Genomic DNA, 15,544 nt, shown 5'->3' on the forward strand with positions numbered 1-15,544 from the left:
CTTGATCATCTCCTCCAAGCCTGCTTCTCCCAATCTTCCTCACCTGTGAACACTAACTCCATTCTTCCAGTTGTTCACAACAAATCTTTATCTTGATTCTTTATGTCTCACCCCATGTACAAGTTATAAGTTAATCCAGAATCTGACCATGGCTTCACCACTGCCATCATCCAAACCTTAATCATCTTGCATCTGGATCATTGCAATACCATTCTGATTGTTCTTGTTTCCTCTGCCCCTGTCCCACACAGTAGCCAGAATAATTCTTTAAACATATAAGTCAGATCGTATCATTCCTCTGTCCAAAACCATGCCATGACTACCCATCTCACTCAGAGTAGAAATCCTACAAGGGGGAATAATAGGCTCTTTCTCCGATCCCGCCTCCTTAACACTCCCCTCCTTGGGCCATTTGCTGGTGCCCCTATACCTGGAATGCCCTCACAGATACCAGCATGCCATGTCTGGCCCCTCACCTCCTTCAGTTGTGTTCACCTGTCACCCTATCCGTCGGGCCTTCTCTGACCACACTATTTAAAATAGCAGCCACCATCAACCTCCTTTTCCTTATCCTATTATGCCCAGCTCAGTTTTCTCCAAAGCGATTATCACCATCTGATACATTATATATTTTATTTATTTCCTTATTGTTTATCTCTCCCCATTAAAATGTAGGCTTCATAAAGGCAGGGACTTTGGTGTTCAATTACACATAGGACGGTGCTGGGCACAGAATGAATGACAGGAGAAAGAGCTCTGGCACAGATGATGATATTGCTATTATTAAGTCACAGCAGCCTCGAGCCCTGAGTGTATAAAGTACTGTCCCAGGCTGCATGTTCATGAAGCAGGGAGTGAGGGCGATTATGGGGACTACAGTGAGCCAAGCCTCCCACCAGATCATACTGTGGAGACAGAAAAGTGAATCAGAAGCTGTATCTGCTCTCTAAGGGTTTGTGGCCTAGAGAGAGGTTTGTGTATATATGCAAATAACTCTAGAACAAGTCAGCATTTGTCAAAAAATATGTGGACTTTAATGCCCAACACACATTCTGGAAATTCCAGTTAGAGAATTCTAACTAAATTTCTAACCAGAATTTTCTACAGAGAGAAGGGTCCATGAACTATGGCTTGTAAATTTACGGTAGGCTATTTCTGTCTCAAATTCCCGCTCTGGCCTGTTTATCATGCCAGAGACACCTTGCCTGACTTCCAATCTAGTTTGCTCCAAAGTATCTCTCCACTGGCCTCCTCCACCCAATATTACCTTCAATTTACTGTTAACTTGAAACCCCACCCTCTTACAGACCCTCCACACTCTGCTTCTAGATACAGCGAACACGGGGCAGGGGTGGAATTGACTTAGGTAGGTTGTAACAGGACATAAAGAGTATTATTTCCTTGCAATACAGATGTACACACTTTCTCCTCTATGAGCCTACAGGGCACAGGGCTCAGGGACTGCACCATCCATCTCTATAGCCTCACAGCCTTACTCAGTATGTAGCACAAGAGGGGGCATTAAGTAAAATTTGCTGAATTGTTGAACTGGGTGTTACAAGCTCTTAGTAAGGATAATTTTATTCAAGAAGTACCTCTGCATCCACTGGAGGTGTCCCAGAGGGATTCTATAATGTTATTTTATTAAACTAACCTAATGTAAGAAACAACCTAACTAATAAGAATTAAAACATATCAAATAAAGGAATCAATATTTTAAAAAACACTATTTTGTAATTTTTAACATTAGTTTGAGTTCTTTAAACCCCATATCTGAAAATCCAAATTTTCAAGAGATAAATTACAAAGAATGTCTGCTGTTCCATGCAGGATTACTTTGAGTAGGGGCTCCCTGAAGTTACCTGAATTTTTAGGTACAGAGATTTACTTAAGAGAAAGACTGGGGAACTGAGAGAGGTAAAGCTAAATATTAGAATTTAGTAATTAAAAACCAAGTTAAGTTTTAGTGGCAGATACTTGGGTGTTTGTTATATCGTTCTCAATACCCTTTAGTGTGTTTGACAGCTTGTTTCTCTAATATGTTTACATGATACACACATTTTTATACCAAGGAAAGATCAAGCACACAAAATGATGACCCATCTCCTAACATGTAAGAGATACTGCTGGCAATAAGTAATAAAATAATGAGTATAGGCAACTCTCCTCCTTGGTTCTCAGTTTCTTTGTATATAAAATAGGCAGGGACTAGATGATTTTGGGCTCTTCCAGTTCTAATGCCTTAAGACTCCATGAAAGTAGTGGGCATCTATTCACTTTACAAAGGTCTTTCTTTATAAAGAATCCTCTTCAGACTTTCTCTTTCTTTACTGCATTTAAACTATGACTTGCTTTACCAAAATCTGGTTATTGTATTTTTATCAGTAGCTAACATTTATTGACCAAGTTCGATATGCTAGGCACACATAAAATGCCTCATATGGATTACTGGTCTAAAATCATCCTACCTTTATGAGGTAGATACCAATATTGTCCCCATGTTATAGATAGATAAATTGACTCCAAGGCTATCTAACTTGCCTCAGGTCACTGAATTAGGGAATGCCAATACTGGAATTCACACTCACTTCAATTCAATCTGAAGCCAGAACACATATATTAACCCTGCATCTCCCAGATTGGCTTCCTTTATCAGGAGGTGCTGAGGGTTTCTTCCTTAGTTGAACCGTAGTAGTCTGTGGCTCCTTGTCTTCACAAATGGGGTGACTGCTTGGAGGCAGGATGGTTCCTTTGATGATTTCAACTTAATTTCTGGGATATAATGTGGTGATATTTGCATTAAGAAATAATCTTTCACCTTCCCCTACATGAGTAACAATGGATTTCACTAGTTATCTTGAGTCACTTGTGAATGATTTGGTGAGCAAAAAGGTGTACAAAATTGCTGTGAATTTCTAATTTGGTTATTTATGTCTATTTCTTGTCTAACAGCATACACAGCAAAACTGTACATTATTTTGCAACAGATTAAGGTGAAAAAAGCCACATACAGAAAACCATGTAAGATTAATATATATCACACTTTCTAAAAATTTTCACATCCATTATTTTCACTTTCACAAGAACCATATGAAGCAGGCAAGAATTATTTACCCATTTTGCAAATGCAGAAAGAGAGTCATAGAAAAGGGAAGTGACTTGCCCTGGGCCACTGAGCTGGTTGGAGCCTAGATTGTGTTCTTTCTACACTAGGCCACTTCCATCTGTAAAAAGGAACGTCGGATCCAGACACTTCCTGGCAGATAGAACCAAAAGAGTGCTGACTGGAGGCTGTGCCATGCCAGGCTGTGGCCAGAGAGTTTCCCTGTATAAATAGCAAGCTATGCTAGAGGTTGCTAGCACCAGCCATTTCCCCTCCTCACACCTGTCCAGTGTGATAAAGAAAGTGGAATTAGCCTGCAGTTGTGGTCCAACCAGATAAAACTTTTAGGCGGGAAGTCAAGTGACAGGCAAACTTGTGTGTGGGTTTTTTTTTTTTTTTTTTAAGTGTTAGTTGTTTTTGATATTTTAAAAAAGCATCTAGGCTGCTTGTGGAAGTCAGACTAAAATAGCAGGAAGGTATTGCAGCAAGATGGATTTGGGAAAGGACCAATCTCATTTGGAGCACCATCGGACATTTGATACTCATCAAGAAGAGAACCATTCTCCAGGTAATGAAAAATACCTTAAGAGTTGGTGGCTGTTGAGAAGAATTCAGGGTATGATAATTTTCTCTTTTCAATGGATCTGGCCAAAAAAAAAAAAAAAAAAAAAAAGGAAATATACTTAAATGAAAGCTAATGAAACTACCCAATAGTTTCATCGGGTAGTTCCTCCAATAATTTCATTAGATGGCTGTGGTAAAACTATGGTAGCACAAATTTCATCTAACTTTTGGAAAGAGATCTGGCAATAAGCAGTGAGAGCTATAATACTGCTTATTCTTTTGACTCACTAATCTCAGTCCTTGGATCGATCCTAAAGCAGCATTTCTCAAAATGTTTTGTGGAAACTTAGTCCTTGAGATACCCTAAAACATTGTTTAAAATGTTTTTTTTGGCTACATGGATCTCTTTGGCATTCTGATGAACCCAGAGACTCCTTCTTTGAAGAAAAGTTTTAAAGGCATAAAATTAAATATATAAGATTACAAAGGAAATAATTACATTAAGATACAAATATCAAAACAAAAATTGTGATATAGTAATATATATGATTATTTATAGATTACAATATCCAGTGGTGGGTCTAATAATAGTATCAAGTCAAATCATAGCCTGTAGGTAATATTTTAAGGTATCTGCAACAAGTATAATGTGATATAAAAATGTGTGATTTCTTTATAGGGACAAAGTCGTATACTGAGGGGGAGGGAGAGCATCAGGAAGAATAGATAATGGATGCTGGGCTTAATACCTAGGTGATGGGATGATCTGTGCAGCAAACCACCATGGCACGTGTATACCTATGTAGCAAACCTGCATATCCTGCACATGTACCCCTAAACTTAAAATAAGAGTTGAAAAAAGTCATATACTGCCAAAACTACTGTGGTTTGTTACCTACATTCATAATTGAAGGAACTGTCAATTTTAATTAGAGGTTAGTAAAAATAAAGGTAGAATTTTTCACTATAAATAACCCTTATCCCAAGAACAAGAGGAACCATGATTCAAGGGGCATGCTCTATTCTTTAGAGGGCCCACTGTGGATTCATATCACTTCACAGGCTCTGGGAAGCTCTACATCAAAGACTCATTAATTTTTCTCAACCTTAGATGGCAGCAGAAACTTTTTTGATCAAACTCTTAATTTTCCAAAGAACTTGAAGAAACACCATTCTAAGGAAAAAATCCAAAAGAAAAGCTATATGCAATGAATATGCTTATTATAATTTGATATACAAGGCAAAGATAACTAGCAACAACCTAAATGCTCAATCCAAGAGGAATGATTGGGTAAATGAGAGTACATCAACCAGACTATGTATCATATTGTCATTAAAATTATATTATGAAGACTACATCATGGAAAATGGTTCTAATATAATGCTACGTTAATAAAAGGATAAAATTGTGCTACACTATTCTTATAACTTTGTGTAATATAAGCACTGGATAGAAGTGAGGAATAAAAGGAAAACACGTTATCATGTTAAAGACAGCAAAATATGGCTGCTTTTTTCATTATTTGTACAATATATAAAATTATTTTGAAGAAATTAATAGGTTGGTAGCACACTGATGTACAAATACTATGTATGGGTAGGTCTCTGACCTTTTCATTCATAAACATTTGCTGAATGTCTGCTTCCAGGCTTTTTCTGGAGATACAAGGATAAATGAGATGCAGTCCTTGTCCTCAAAAAGTTAGGAGAAAAACCTAGCATAGAGATTCTGCCACTTGGCTACAGGACTTTTGCTGATAAACACCACGGTTCATCACTTTCTCTAATAACTTTCATTTTATTACAGAAGTCATTGGAACCTGGAGTTTGAGAAACAGAGAACGACTTAGAAAAAGAAAAGCTGAAGTGCAAGAAAAGGAAACGTCACAATGGCTATTTGGGTATGGTAGCACCACAAGAGAAAGGGAACTAATATATTTATTGAGGATGTTATGCATCAAGTAGTGCTGTGCACTTTACACACTGTATTTTATCTTTCCAACAATCCTGTAAATCAGGCATGGTTGTCCCTATTTTACAGAAAAACAGAGACTAAGCCTCCAGTGAGTTAAATCTCTTGCCAAAAGTCACACACACAGCTGGTAACATGGTGGGAACAGAATTTTTTCCCTGGTCTCTTTTAATTAAAGCACTGAGCAACCAAATTATATTGTAGAGAAGCCTGGCGTTTAGCTGCTATGGTAATATAAACATAGAAGCACCCTGTTGGGAGTGGGAAGCATCATTGAAGAAGCCTCCAAGATTGTTCTCCAAGCTTTCTGTTAGCTAAATATTTACTGAATGAGTGTGATTAACTCTCCATGGAGTGAGCCAAAACATTCCCTGTAAATGAGTGACAAAGAGTTTAGATAACCTGTATGTTCACCTGTATGTAAATGCAGGAAGGGGGTACAAGAACATGATTGTAAATTAGGCGGCATCTAATTGCATCCATTTCAAATATGATTGTGACAACTGGGGACTTGCTTGCTTGGAAGGGGAGCCCAAAGAGCCAAAATGCAACATCCATCTAAGCCAAAGTGTCTCCACCTTGGCATTGCTGACACTGGGGGCAGGAGAACTTCTTATTGTGTCGGGGGCTGTCCTGTGCACTGTAGATGTTTTGTAGCATTTTCTGGCCTCTAGATGCCAATAGCACCTTCCACCCCAGCTGTGACAACAACAAAATGTCTTCAAACATTGTCAAATGTCTTCTGGGGTGGGGTTGGGGGGAGACAGGCAAAATCACCCCCAGTTGAGAACCACTAATTTAAGTAAAGCACTTTCCCTAAGGAAGGGCATTTTCTAAACCCCCAAATTCCACTATGGAGCACTGTCTGTTCTGCTACAACAGATGTTTCTATAACACCAAGTTCACATATGATTGATAAATAGGAGAATGATGTTAGTATAATGTGGGAGTTGTGTCGGTTCATGATTTTTTTTTTTTTTTTTGATTCAGAGTCTCGCTCTGTCTCCCAGGCTGGAACGCAGTGGCTGGATCTCAGCTCACTGCAAGCTCTGCCTCCCGGGTTCACGCCATTCTCCTGCCTCAGCCTCCTGAGTAGCTGGGACTACAGGCGCCCGCCACATCGCCCGGCTAGTTTTTTGTATTTTTTAGTAGAGACGGGGTTTCACCGGGTTAGCCAGGATGGTCTCGATCTCCTGACCTTGTGATCTGCCCGCCTCGGCCTCCCAAAGTGCTGGGATTACAAGCTTGAGCCACCGCGCCCAGCCTCATGATTTTTTCCTAGTCAAAAGAAGCCAGAATAGTGGAAAGAGAATTAAAGCCTTCAGTTGGAAAGAAAAAGCCTTCAGCTTGGCTGTTGTATAGGCAGGATTCTTTTCAGCTGGGGCATGCAGGGTTCCTTCCCCAGATAGGCACAACACCAGCCTTGCGCAGCTCTCCACCAAGTGGCAGCTTGCACTTCTCTCCTGTGCCCAACTTAATGGCAACCCTGCTGGCTCAGAGCTCAGATCTCAGCAGCTTTAAGCCTGCAATTACACTATATTTGCATTTACTATCCCCTGAGGCAGCCTCCAGCCACAGTAAACTACTTGTCTGGACCATGCAAGTTCTCTCTCCTGGTACCAATTATTGTTTTAGTTAGTGTTAAAATGTTGCAAAAGCTTTGAATCATTTGTCCCAAGCCTCTTTGCCCCACCTCCATAACCACTGTAACTTTATAGAGGATGATTTTGCAGAAAGTGAGGCTTTTTAGGAACAGGTGTATCATTTTACAGTAGAAATATTTGTACTAGGGTCCTGTGGCAGGTCTGTTGAAGATTATCCAATTAGCTCCCAAATTCCATACCCACTAAGCAATCTTCCAGTCATTATCTGGCTTCCCAAGTACTTACCTACAGAGAGAGTGCATTTGTTTGCGAGCCCAGAGCCCAGGTATTCTCCTCTCCTCCCCCCATCCTCTCTCCTCCCCTGCCCCCACCCCCTCCCCTCCTCTCCCCATCCCCACCGCTCACCCATCCTCTCCTCTCCCCTCCCCTCACCTTTCCTTTTCTTTTTTCTCTCTCTTTTGTTCATTCATTCATTCGTTTTGAGACAGAGTCTCACTCTGCTGCCCAGGCTGGAGTGCAGTGGCGCGATCTCGGCTCACTGCAACCTCTGCCTCCCAGGTTCAAGTGATTCTCGTGCCTCAGCCTCCCAAGTAGCTGGGAATACAGGCACCGGCCACCATGCCCAGCTAGTTTTTGCATTTTTAGTAGAGCTGGGGTTTCACCATGATGGCCAGGCTGGTCTGGAACTCCTGGCCTCAAGTGATTCACCCACCTTGGCCTCCCAAAGTGCTGGGATTACAGGCGTGAGTCACTGTGCCTGGCCAGCCCAGGTATTTTCTACTACGTGACTTTGTATTTCTGTTCATTTAAAACTTGGTCTTTAGGTTTATATGTAAGTCTCCTTAAATCTGCTTGATGAGCTCTGCCCCTGATAAATGGAAGTAGTCTCAGTGTGCTAACAGAGTCAGGTTTCTGGGCTTGTTGGGCTGAGGGTATTCACTCAAATGGGTAACACCTTGGTGAGCCTCTTGGCAGCTGGCTGGACTTGTTCTGGTGATACATCTCTATAATGCTGAGGCCTGCGTCCTCTTTTCTCACTACAACATACCATACAGTGAAACTTTATTAGTTTCAGAGAGAGGCAGCAGAGCACATGGTTATGAGCTGGGCTGTTAAAGCCACAATGACTAGATTTGTAGCCTGGTTCCCCTACTTTGTAGCCAGAACCCTTGGAAATATTATGGAAAAGAAATAATTCTCATTATAAATTAATAGATTGGCACTCTGGTTTATACACTAGTCTCTCTGCATTTAGTCTGTGTGTGTTACTTCACTACCCCTGAGTAAACTCATACTCAGGGTTTCTAGACCTGCGATCCAGGCACGGCTCGTCTGTGCAGCCTACAGGTGGATAATGTATATGGCTTGATCATCAAATACAAGTGTTGGGCAAGTTACTCAACATCTCTGTGTTTCAGTTTTGTCATTTGCAAAGTGAAAATAATACTATCTACTTCATAGACTGATGTGAAGATTATATGAGATAACAAAATAACTAAATTATTTAAACAGTGCCTGACATACACAAGCACTATAAGGGTTTCCTATATTCATATTAGAGTCCTAATTTATATTTGAATAGTTAATTCATGTAAGTCATTATATATAATTCTTATAACCACCACATGAAATTGGGCAGATATTATTTACCTTATTTTACCTACAAGGAAACCAAGGCATGTAGAGGTTAAGTGACTTGCCTACAATCATGAGAGACTACAGACTAAAGTTTAGGCCACATAGGTATTTTTTGTATTTTTTGAAAAACTACCAGGGAAGACATGGACTATAATATTACTCAGATCTCCTTACATAGATATCTAAATAATGAATTATTTTGCATTTAATATCTAGGAAAAAATATGTGCTTCCCAAGGAATTTGGGTATACTATTAATATCTTTTTCAAAACATTTATAAGAATTTTATAACTTATCTTGTCACCTTGGTTACTTGTAGTAATAGTTCAAAATGCTGAGGTGCCATAACCGTCATCTTTAGATTTCCTTTTTTTTTTTTTTTTTTTTTTTTGAGATGGAGTCTCGCTCTGTCGCCCAGGCTGGAGTACAATGGTGCGATTTTGACTCACTGCAAGCTCCACCTCCCAGGTTCACGCCATTATCCTGCCTCAGCCTCTCGAGTAGCTGGGACTACAGGTGCCCGCCACCACGCCCAGCTAATTTTTTGTATTTTTAGTAGAGACGGGGTTTCACCGTGTTAGCCAGGATGGTCTTGATCTCCTGACCTCGTGATCTGCCTACCTTGGCCTCCCAAAGTGCTGGGATTACAGGCGTGAGCCACCGCGCCTGGCCGTTTTTGTTTTTGTTTTTGAGATGCAGTCTCACTCTGTCACCCAGGCTGGAGCACAGTGGCACAGTCTCAGCTCACTGCAACCTCCACCTCCTGGTTTCAAGTGATTCTCTTTCCTCAGCCTCCCAAGTAGCTGGGATTACAGATGTGCATCACCACGCCTGGCTAATTTTTGTATTTTTAGTAGAGACGGGGGGGGGTTTCACTATGTTGGCCAGGCTGGTCTTGAACTCCTGACCTCATGATCCACCCGCCTCGGCCTCCCAAAGTGCTGGGATTACAGGCTTGAGCCACCACGCTTGACCTAGATTTCCTTTTTTAAATATAATTTTCAATATTGTTTTAGACTGTTCTGTTACAGCTATACCTTTTTTTTTCTTTATAGCCTCATATTAGAAGTGAACATATATACTTTTTTGATACTGACTTCAAACTGTGTTTGGTGAGGTAATCTTTTAAAAACACGTATTTACAATGGAAATTTCAAACATATACAAAAAAATGGAACAGGGTATACTTTTTAAAAAATATGCAAGGAACGATGGACACTATAAAGATATAAAAAAATACTGGTTTTTATCTCCAAAGAATGTCTAAAATGCTTACTAAAAGAAATACAGTTTCTTCAGAAATAACTATAGTATGAGGCAGCCTACATTCCTAGTCTTTAGCATGGTACTCACAGTAAGTCCTACAGGAGAGCTAAGCTGGGAGAACATTTTAGTCCTGTAGTCTGTTAGAGAAGGCTTCATAGAGCGGGTAGCATGAAACAGAATTTCAGTAGATTTAGAAAAATGATGAAATGCTTATTTATAGTACTTTCCCCAGCCCCCAGCCCATCTGTATTAGGTTATATTTGCAGTGCCTAACAGTTTGTCACTGGCTGCAATTTCCATGCATATCCTTTCACCTTCTAGATCTTTAATTTGTTAATCAGGATTAAGTATAATATGGCCACTCATGCCTATCTACCAGGCTTCTTAACTTCAAGAAGTGTTTTTGCAGCCTTTGACCCACTTACAATATATCTCATTTGAGAGATACTGTAGCAACTTAGAATTCTTTACACAAAACAATGTATTTGATAATCAAGCAATATATAGCCTCCACCTGCAGGCTGCACAGATGAGGAGCCGTGCCTGGATTACAGGTCTAGAAATTCGGTTTGTATGAGTTTACTCAGGGGTAGGGAAGTAACACACATAGACTAAATGCAAAGAGACTAGTGTATAAACCAGAATGCCACTCTATTAATTTGTAATGGGAATTATTTATTTTCCATAACCAAACTTTAAGAATACGCTATAACACACACACACACAAACGCACGTGCATACACACGCGCGCATCCACTACCCTCACCAAGAAGGCTCCTGGTAAGCAAGGTGTCAATGCCATAGAAGTCCTGGAGAAACATTCCCTCTCCTAAGAACTGAGAACACCTACAGCTGCTCCTTCATTTTACAAACAAGGAGATTGAGGCCCAGAGAGATTAAGTGACTAGTTCATGATCCTTGTGCAGAGAGGCAGTGGGGTACCTGGCACTGTTATTACAAGCATTTATTTGAATTCTGTAGCACCATTGCTGACACTAATTCTGTTCTTTCTGCAGAGAACAGAAAAAACGCAAGCAGCAGAGAACAGGAAAAGGAAATCAAAGAGGCAGAAAGAGACAACAAAATACAGAATTGAAGGTGGAGCCTCAGTCACAGATAGAAAAGGAAATAGTGGAGAAAGTACTGGCACCTACAGAGAAAAAAACTGAGCCACCAGGGAGCATAACCAAGGTATTTCCTTCAGTAGCCTCCCCTCAAAAAGTTGTGCCTGAGGAACACTTTCCTGAAATATGTCAAGAAAGTATTATACATCAGGAGAATTCTTCCAAGTACCAAGAAATAGCAGTACAAAACCATTCTTCTGAAACATGCCAACATGTGGCTGAACCTGAAGACCTCTCTCCTAAAATGTACCAAGAAATATCTGTACTTCAAGACAATTCTTCCAAAATATGCCAAGACGTGGTGGAAACTGAAGACAACTCTCCTAATGCATGCCAAGTAATAGCTGTAATTCAAGACCATCCTTTCAAAATGTACCAAGATATGGCTAGACAAGAAGATCTGTCTCCTAAAGTGTGCCAAGAAGCTGCTGTACCCAAAGTCCTTCCTTGTCCAACATCTGAAGACACAGCTGATCTGGCAGGATGTTCCCTTCAAGCAGACTCAAAACCAGATGTGCCTAAAGGCTATATTCTTGACACAGATCAAAACCCAGCAGAACCAGATGAATACAATGAAACAGATCAAGGAAGAGCTGAGACAGAAGGCTTTTTTCCTAAAACACGAGAAATAGCCGAGCCTAAAGACCTTTCCACAAAAACACACCAAGAATCAGTTGAACCTAAACACCTTCCTCATAAAACACGTAAAGAAATTATTGTGCCTAAAGCCCCCTCTCATAAAACAATCCAAGAAACACCTCATTCTGAAGACTATTCAACTGAAATAAACCAAGAAACACCTGGGTCTGAAAAGTATTCACCTGAAACGTATCAAGAAATACCTGGGCTTGAAGAATATTCACCTGAAATATACCAAGAACCACCCCAGCTTGAAGAATATTCACCTGAAATATACCAAGAAACACCAGGGCCTGAAGACCTCTCTAATAAGACATATAAAAATAAGGATGTGCCTAAAGAATGCTTTCCAGAACCATACCAAGAAACAGGTGGGCCCCAAGGCCAGGATCCTAAAGCACACCAGGAAGATGCTAAAGATGTTTATACTTTTCCTCAAGGTAAGGGCTGCTTATAGCACCAAGGTAGGTACATCTCCCCCAGAGTAGTGATTTACAGCCTTCTCTGACAATCCTGGGTTATTCTCAGTTATGTCAATGGATACTATTAATTTCACTGACTAGTTTTAAGTAAACAATATGTTCATGCAACCAATGTATGTCTTGGCATATTTCAAAGAGTTAAAAAATAAAAATGTAAGCATGTACAGTAAGTACTTATTCATACTATTCATCCATTATGAGATGCTATAGTCAGTGAAATGAACCCAGTATAGGGTGAATTATTGCAAAATATTTTAAAAAACAATTAAATCTACATTAACAAGAAAGCTTGATGAATGAACTTTTTCTAGGAAATTTAATTTTCCTGATAAATGGAAGGCAGGTAAATTCATAGTACAAAGTACTGAGGGAGATACAAAGCTGTAAAATATACAGCTGTATATTTTACAAAGCTGTAAAATACAAAGCTGTTACTAGGGAACTCATTCCTGTAGGATTTATCAGGTTTACCAGAAACCGTTTCTATTTCAAGATTTGTTCCTGAAAAATTTTTTTCTAAGTATAGCAATTTGAAAATAATGCAACCGTTCTTTAATTCACTTGCCTCAGAGACATAACTGAGAACTTCAGTTCTCTTCGTACAATATTGTAGACAGTGTAAGAAATGGACTGGATTCTATCAGACCATAGTTATCCCCAGGAAACTGATTTCTAAAGAAATCCCTTCAGTCGTTTATTTGCTCTTTATCCTAAAAGATGAGTGCAACAAAAACATGGGGCTAGTTGGTTTCCAAGTAATACCAGTTTTGAAGAACTACTTTAAAGAAATACATTGCAGTAAAAAGCAGGCATGTGAAGCAGTACGTTCACTGACAGAGTACCCTGCTGGAGAAGCGGCTCTAACCAACACAGCGTCCTGATTCCTAACTGCTTCATTCTAAACCCAGCAAGGTCGATATGGTCAATTAATTAATGCTCATTTTATTTTCGGCTTTGACCAAATAAATGACAATATCTATTTTTGCTGATTATAAGAGTAATAAGTGTTCATTGTAATAACGCAATATGTAAGTGAATATCAAGTAAAGGTCCCCTTTAATACCATCTTCTATCTCCAGTTCCCAATGTTAAGGTTGTTTTGTTTCAACAAATGAGACAGTACCCATCCTATTCTGTAACCTGTTTTTGGTTTCATTTACAATATGTATTGGAGCCATCTTTATGATGTCTTTTGTAACAACTGCATAGAAGTTGTTTTGTAACAACTGCATACATGCTATATGTATGTGCAATAATTTATTCAACCAGTCTCTACGAGGATGAACACTCAGTTTACTGCCAAGTTTTACTATTACAACAATGTTCAATGAACATCATTGGGAATAACATTTATTTAGTTAACACTTATCGGGTACTTTTCTATGTGCCAGATACCATATTAAATATTTTATATGGTTTATTTTATTCAATGTCAAAACCTCTACTGGATAAATAATACTCCCATTTTAAGTATAAGAAAATGGAGGCACTGGAGGCTTAAGTTTGTCTGATTATTTCCTTTGAATCAATCCCTAGAAATTGAATTGTTGGGCCAAAGGGTACCCACATTTGAAGTTTGAATATACAGTCAGTCAGACTAGCCTCCAGAAACATGGTAGTGATTCACACAAGACAGGTGCCTTTTCCCCACACACTTGTCAGCACTGTACATTAAGACATTTTAAAAATCCTTGCCTGTCTGCTAGGTTAAAAAATACACTTGATCTTAGCCAAAGGGCCAAGAAGCGATAGGTTAAAAAAATAAAACCCACCTAATGGTCTTAATCACCCCCTTTTATAACTAATGTTACTAGACATCTTTTCAGGATTATTATAAATATAATTTTTAAAGAATTGCCTGTTTGAATCCTTGTCCCATTCAACATCTTTGCTTTCTATCTTTTTCTGATTAAAAAATCTCTTTAAATAATAGTTTTTACTATGTATATGTTGCAAATATTTTTCCAGTTGTCTTTGATTTGGTTTAACTTTGTTTATAGTGGTTTTTGCCATATATAATTTTAATTTTTAGATATTCAAATCTGCTAGTCTTTTCCTTTACAGTTTCTGGTCTCTGTGTTCTGCTTAGAATCCTAAGATTACTAAAAACACTATTATTTCTATAACTTTATGATTTAAATATTTACTCCATCTGTGGTTTGTTGTTGTGTATGTTGTGAAGCAGTTTTTCTCCCTCCAAATGGTTAGTCAATTGTCCCAATACAATTTATTGAACCTATTTTTCGGTTTTGATTTTACAGAAACGGAAGAAAAACCCAAAGAAGAGCCAGAAATACCAGCAATTCTGAACGAGATTCATCCAGAAAATGATGTCTATAGTTATGTTTTGTTTTAACAATGCTCAACCATAAAGTTGGGGTCCAATGGAACATACAGCTTAACAGTTTATGCGTGACTTTCTTAAAATATTGTAAAACTTTTGACAATGCTCATTATTTTTTCTACTTGTAGACCATATCTGAAAGAAATAACATTTTTTAAGGCTCTGCCACATAGACAATATCATGCTAGAGTGTGTGTGAATGTGTGTGTGTATGTGTGTATATGTCTGGGGGAGGATAGTAGTGGGAAGAGACAAATAAGGAAGCGGGGAGGACTGGATAATTGGTTTTCCCCCCTAAGAACATTTATTTAAGTCTTAAGAGCAGATAAGTGACTAAGACTGAACACTTACATTTTGGGGAGTGTATAGTTTTCTTGTAAATGCTGTTCATTACTAATGAAACAGCAGTATCAAAATTTTATTCAGGCTTTAGTTGGCTCTTTTGGTTAGTTTTAACAATTCTCCTTAAAAGACATTTTGGAGTGATGAATGTAGTTTACTTTTGTATTTGAATTTTGATTTTCTATTTTTACTTTTTAAATATTGTATTTGTGCAAAATGTACATTAAATCATTATTATATGCTTAACTGTGTGGATGACATCATGTTAAGAACTGTGGAGGTTAGAAGACATATCTAACACCCCACGGTGGGGTTAATTTGGTTTCATGGGGAAATAAACAGAAAACAAATAATTACAAAAGAAAATAGTAAGTGCTAGTGCCACTTGAATGGTAGATACAAACAGAGAATGCTCACTTTTTGCTGGAGTGACCTGAAAAAATTACACAGGCATGAAGCCTTGAA

At 38.9% G+C, this 15,544-nt stretch overlaps 1 protein-coding gene across 1 annotated transcript; it reads left to right on the top strand.

Annotated features, from left to right (window-relative positions):
- The first annotated feature begins 3,383 nt into the window (after window positions 1-3,383).
- Window positions 3,384-15,325, top strand: HEMGN (hemogen). Its single transcript, XM_023203022.3, has 4 exons — window positions 3,384-3,671; window positions 5,475-5,568; window positions 11,165-12,351; window positions 14,655-15,325. Exons 1-4 carry the CDS (start codon window positions 3,593-3,595, stop codon window positions 14,747-14,749), a joined length of 1,455 nt encoding a protein of 484 aa, XP_023058790.1. The 5' UTR covers window positions 3,384-3,592; the 3' UTR covers window positions 14,750-15,325.
- The last annotated feature ends 219 nt before the right edge of the window (window positions 15,326-15,544 follow it).

Source organism: Piliocolobus tephrosceles, chromosome 14 (genome assembly GCF_002776525.5).
Source record: "Piliocolobus tephrosceles isolate RC106 chromosome 14, ASM277652v3, whole genome shotgun sequence".
Lineage (NCBI taxonomy): Eukaryota > Metazoa > Chordata > Mammalia > Primates > Cercopithecidae > Piliocolobus > Piliocolobus tephrosceles.

Bases quoted from the DNA above. Each gene is read 5' to 3' on its own strand.
- HEMGN (XM_023203022.3), top strand. From the start codon at position 3,593: ATGGATTTGGGAAAGGACCAATCTCATTTGGAGCACCATCGGACATTT. The intron at 5,569-11,164 runs GTATGGTAGCAC...TTCTTTCTGCAG, and splicing joins ACGTCACAATGGCTATTTGG to AGAACAGAAAAAACGCAAGC. The intron at 12,352-14,654 runs GTAAGGGCTGCT...TTGATTTTACAG, and splicing joins TGTTTATACTTTTCCTCAAG to AAACGGAAGAAAAACCCAAA.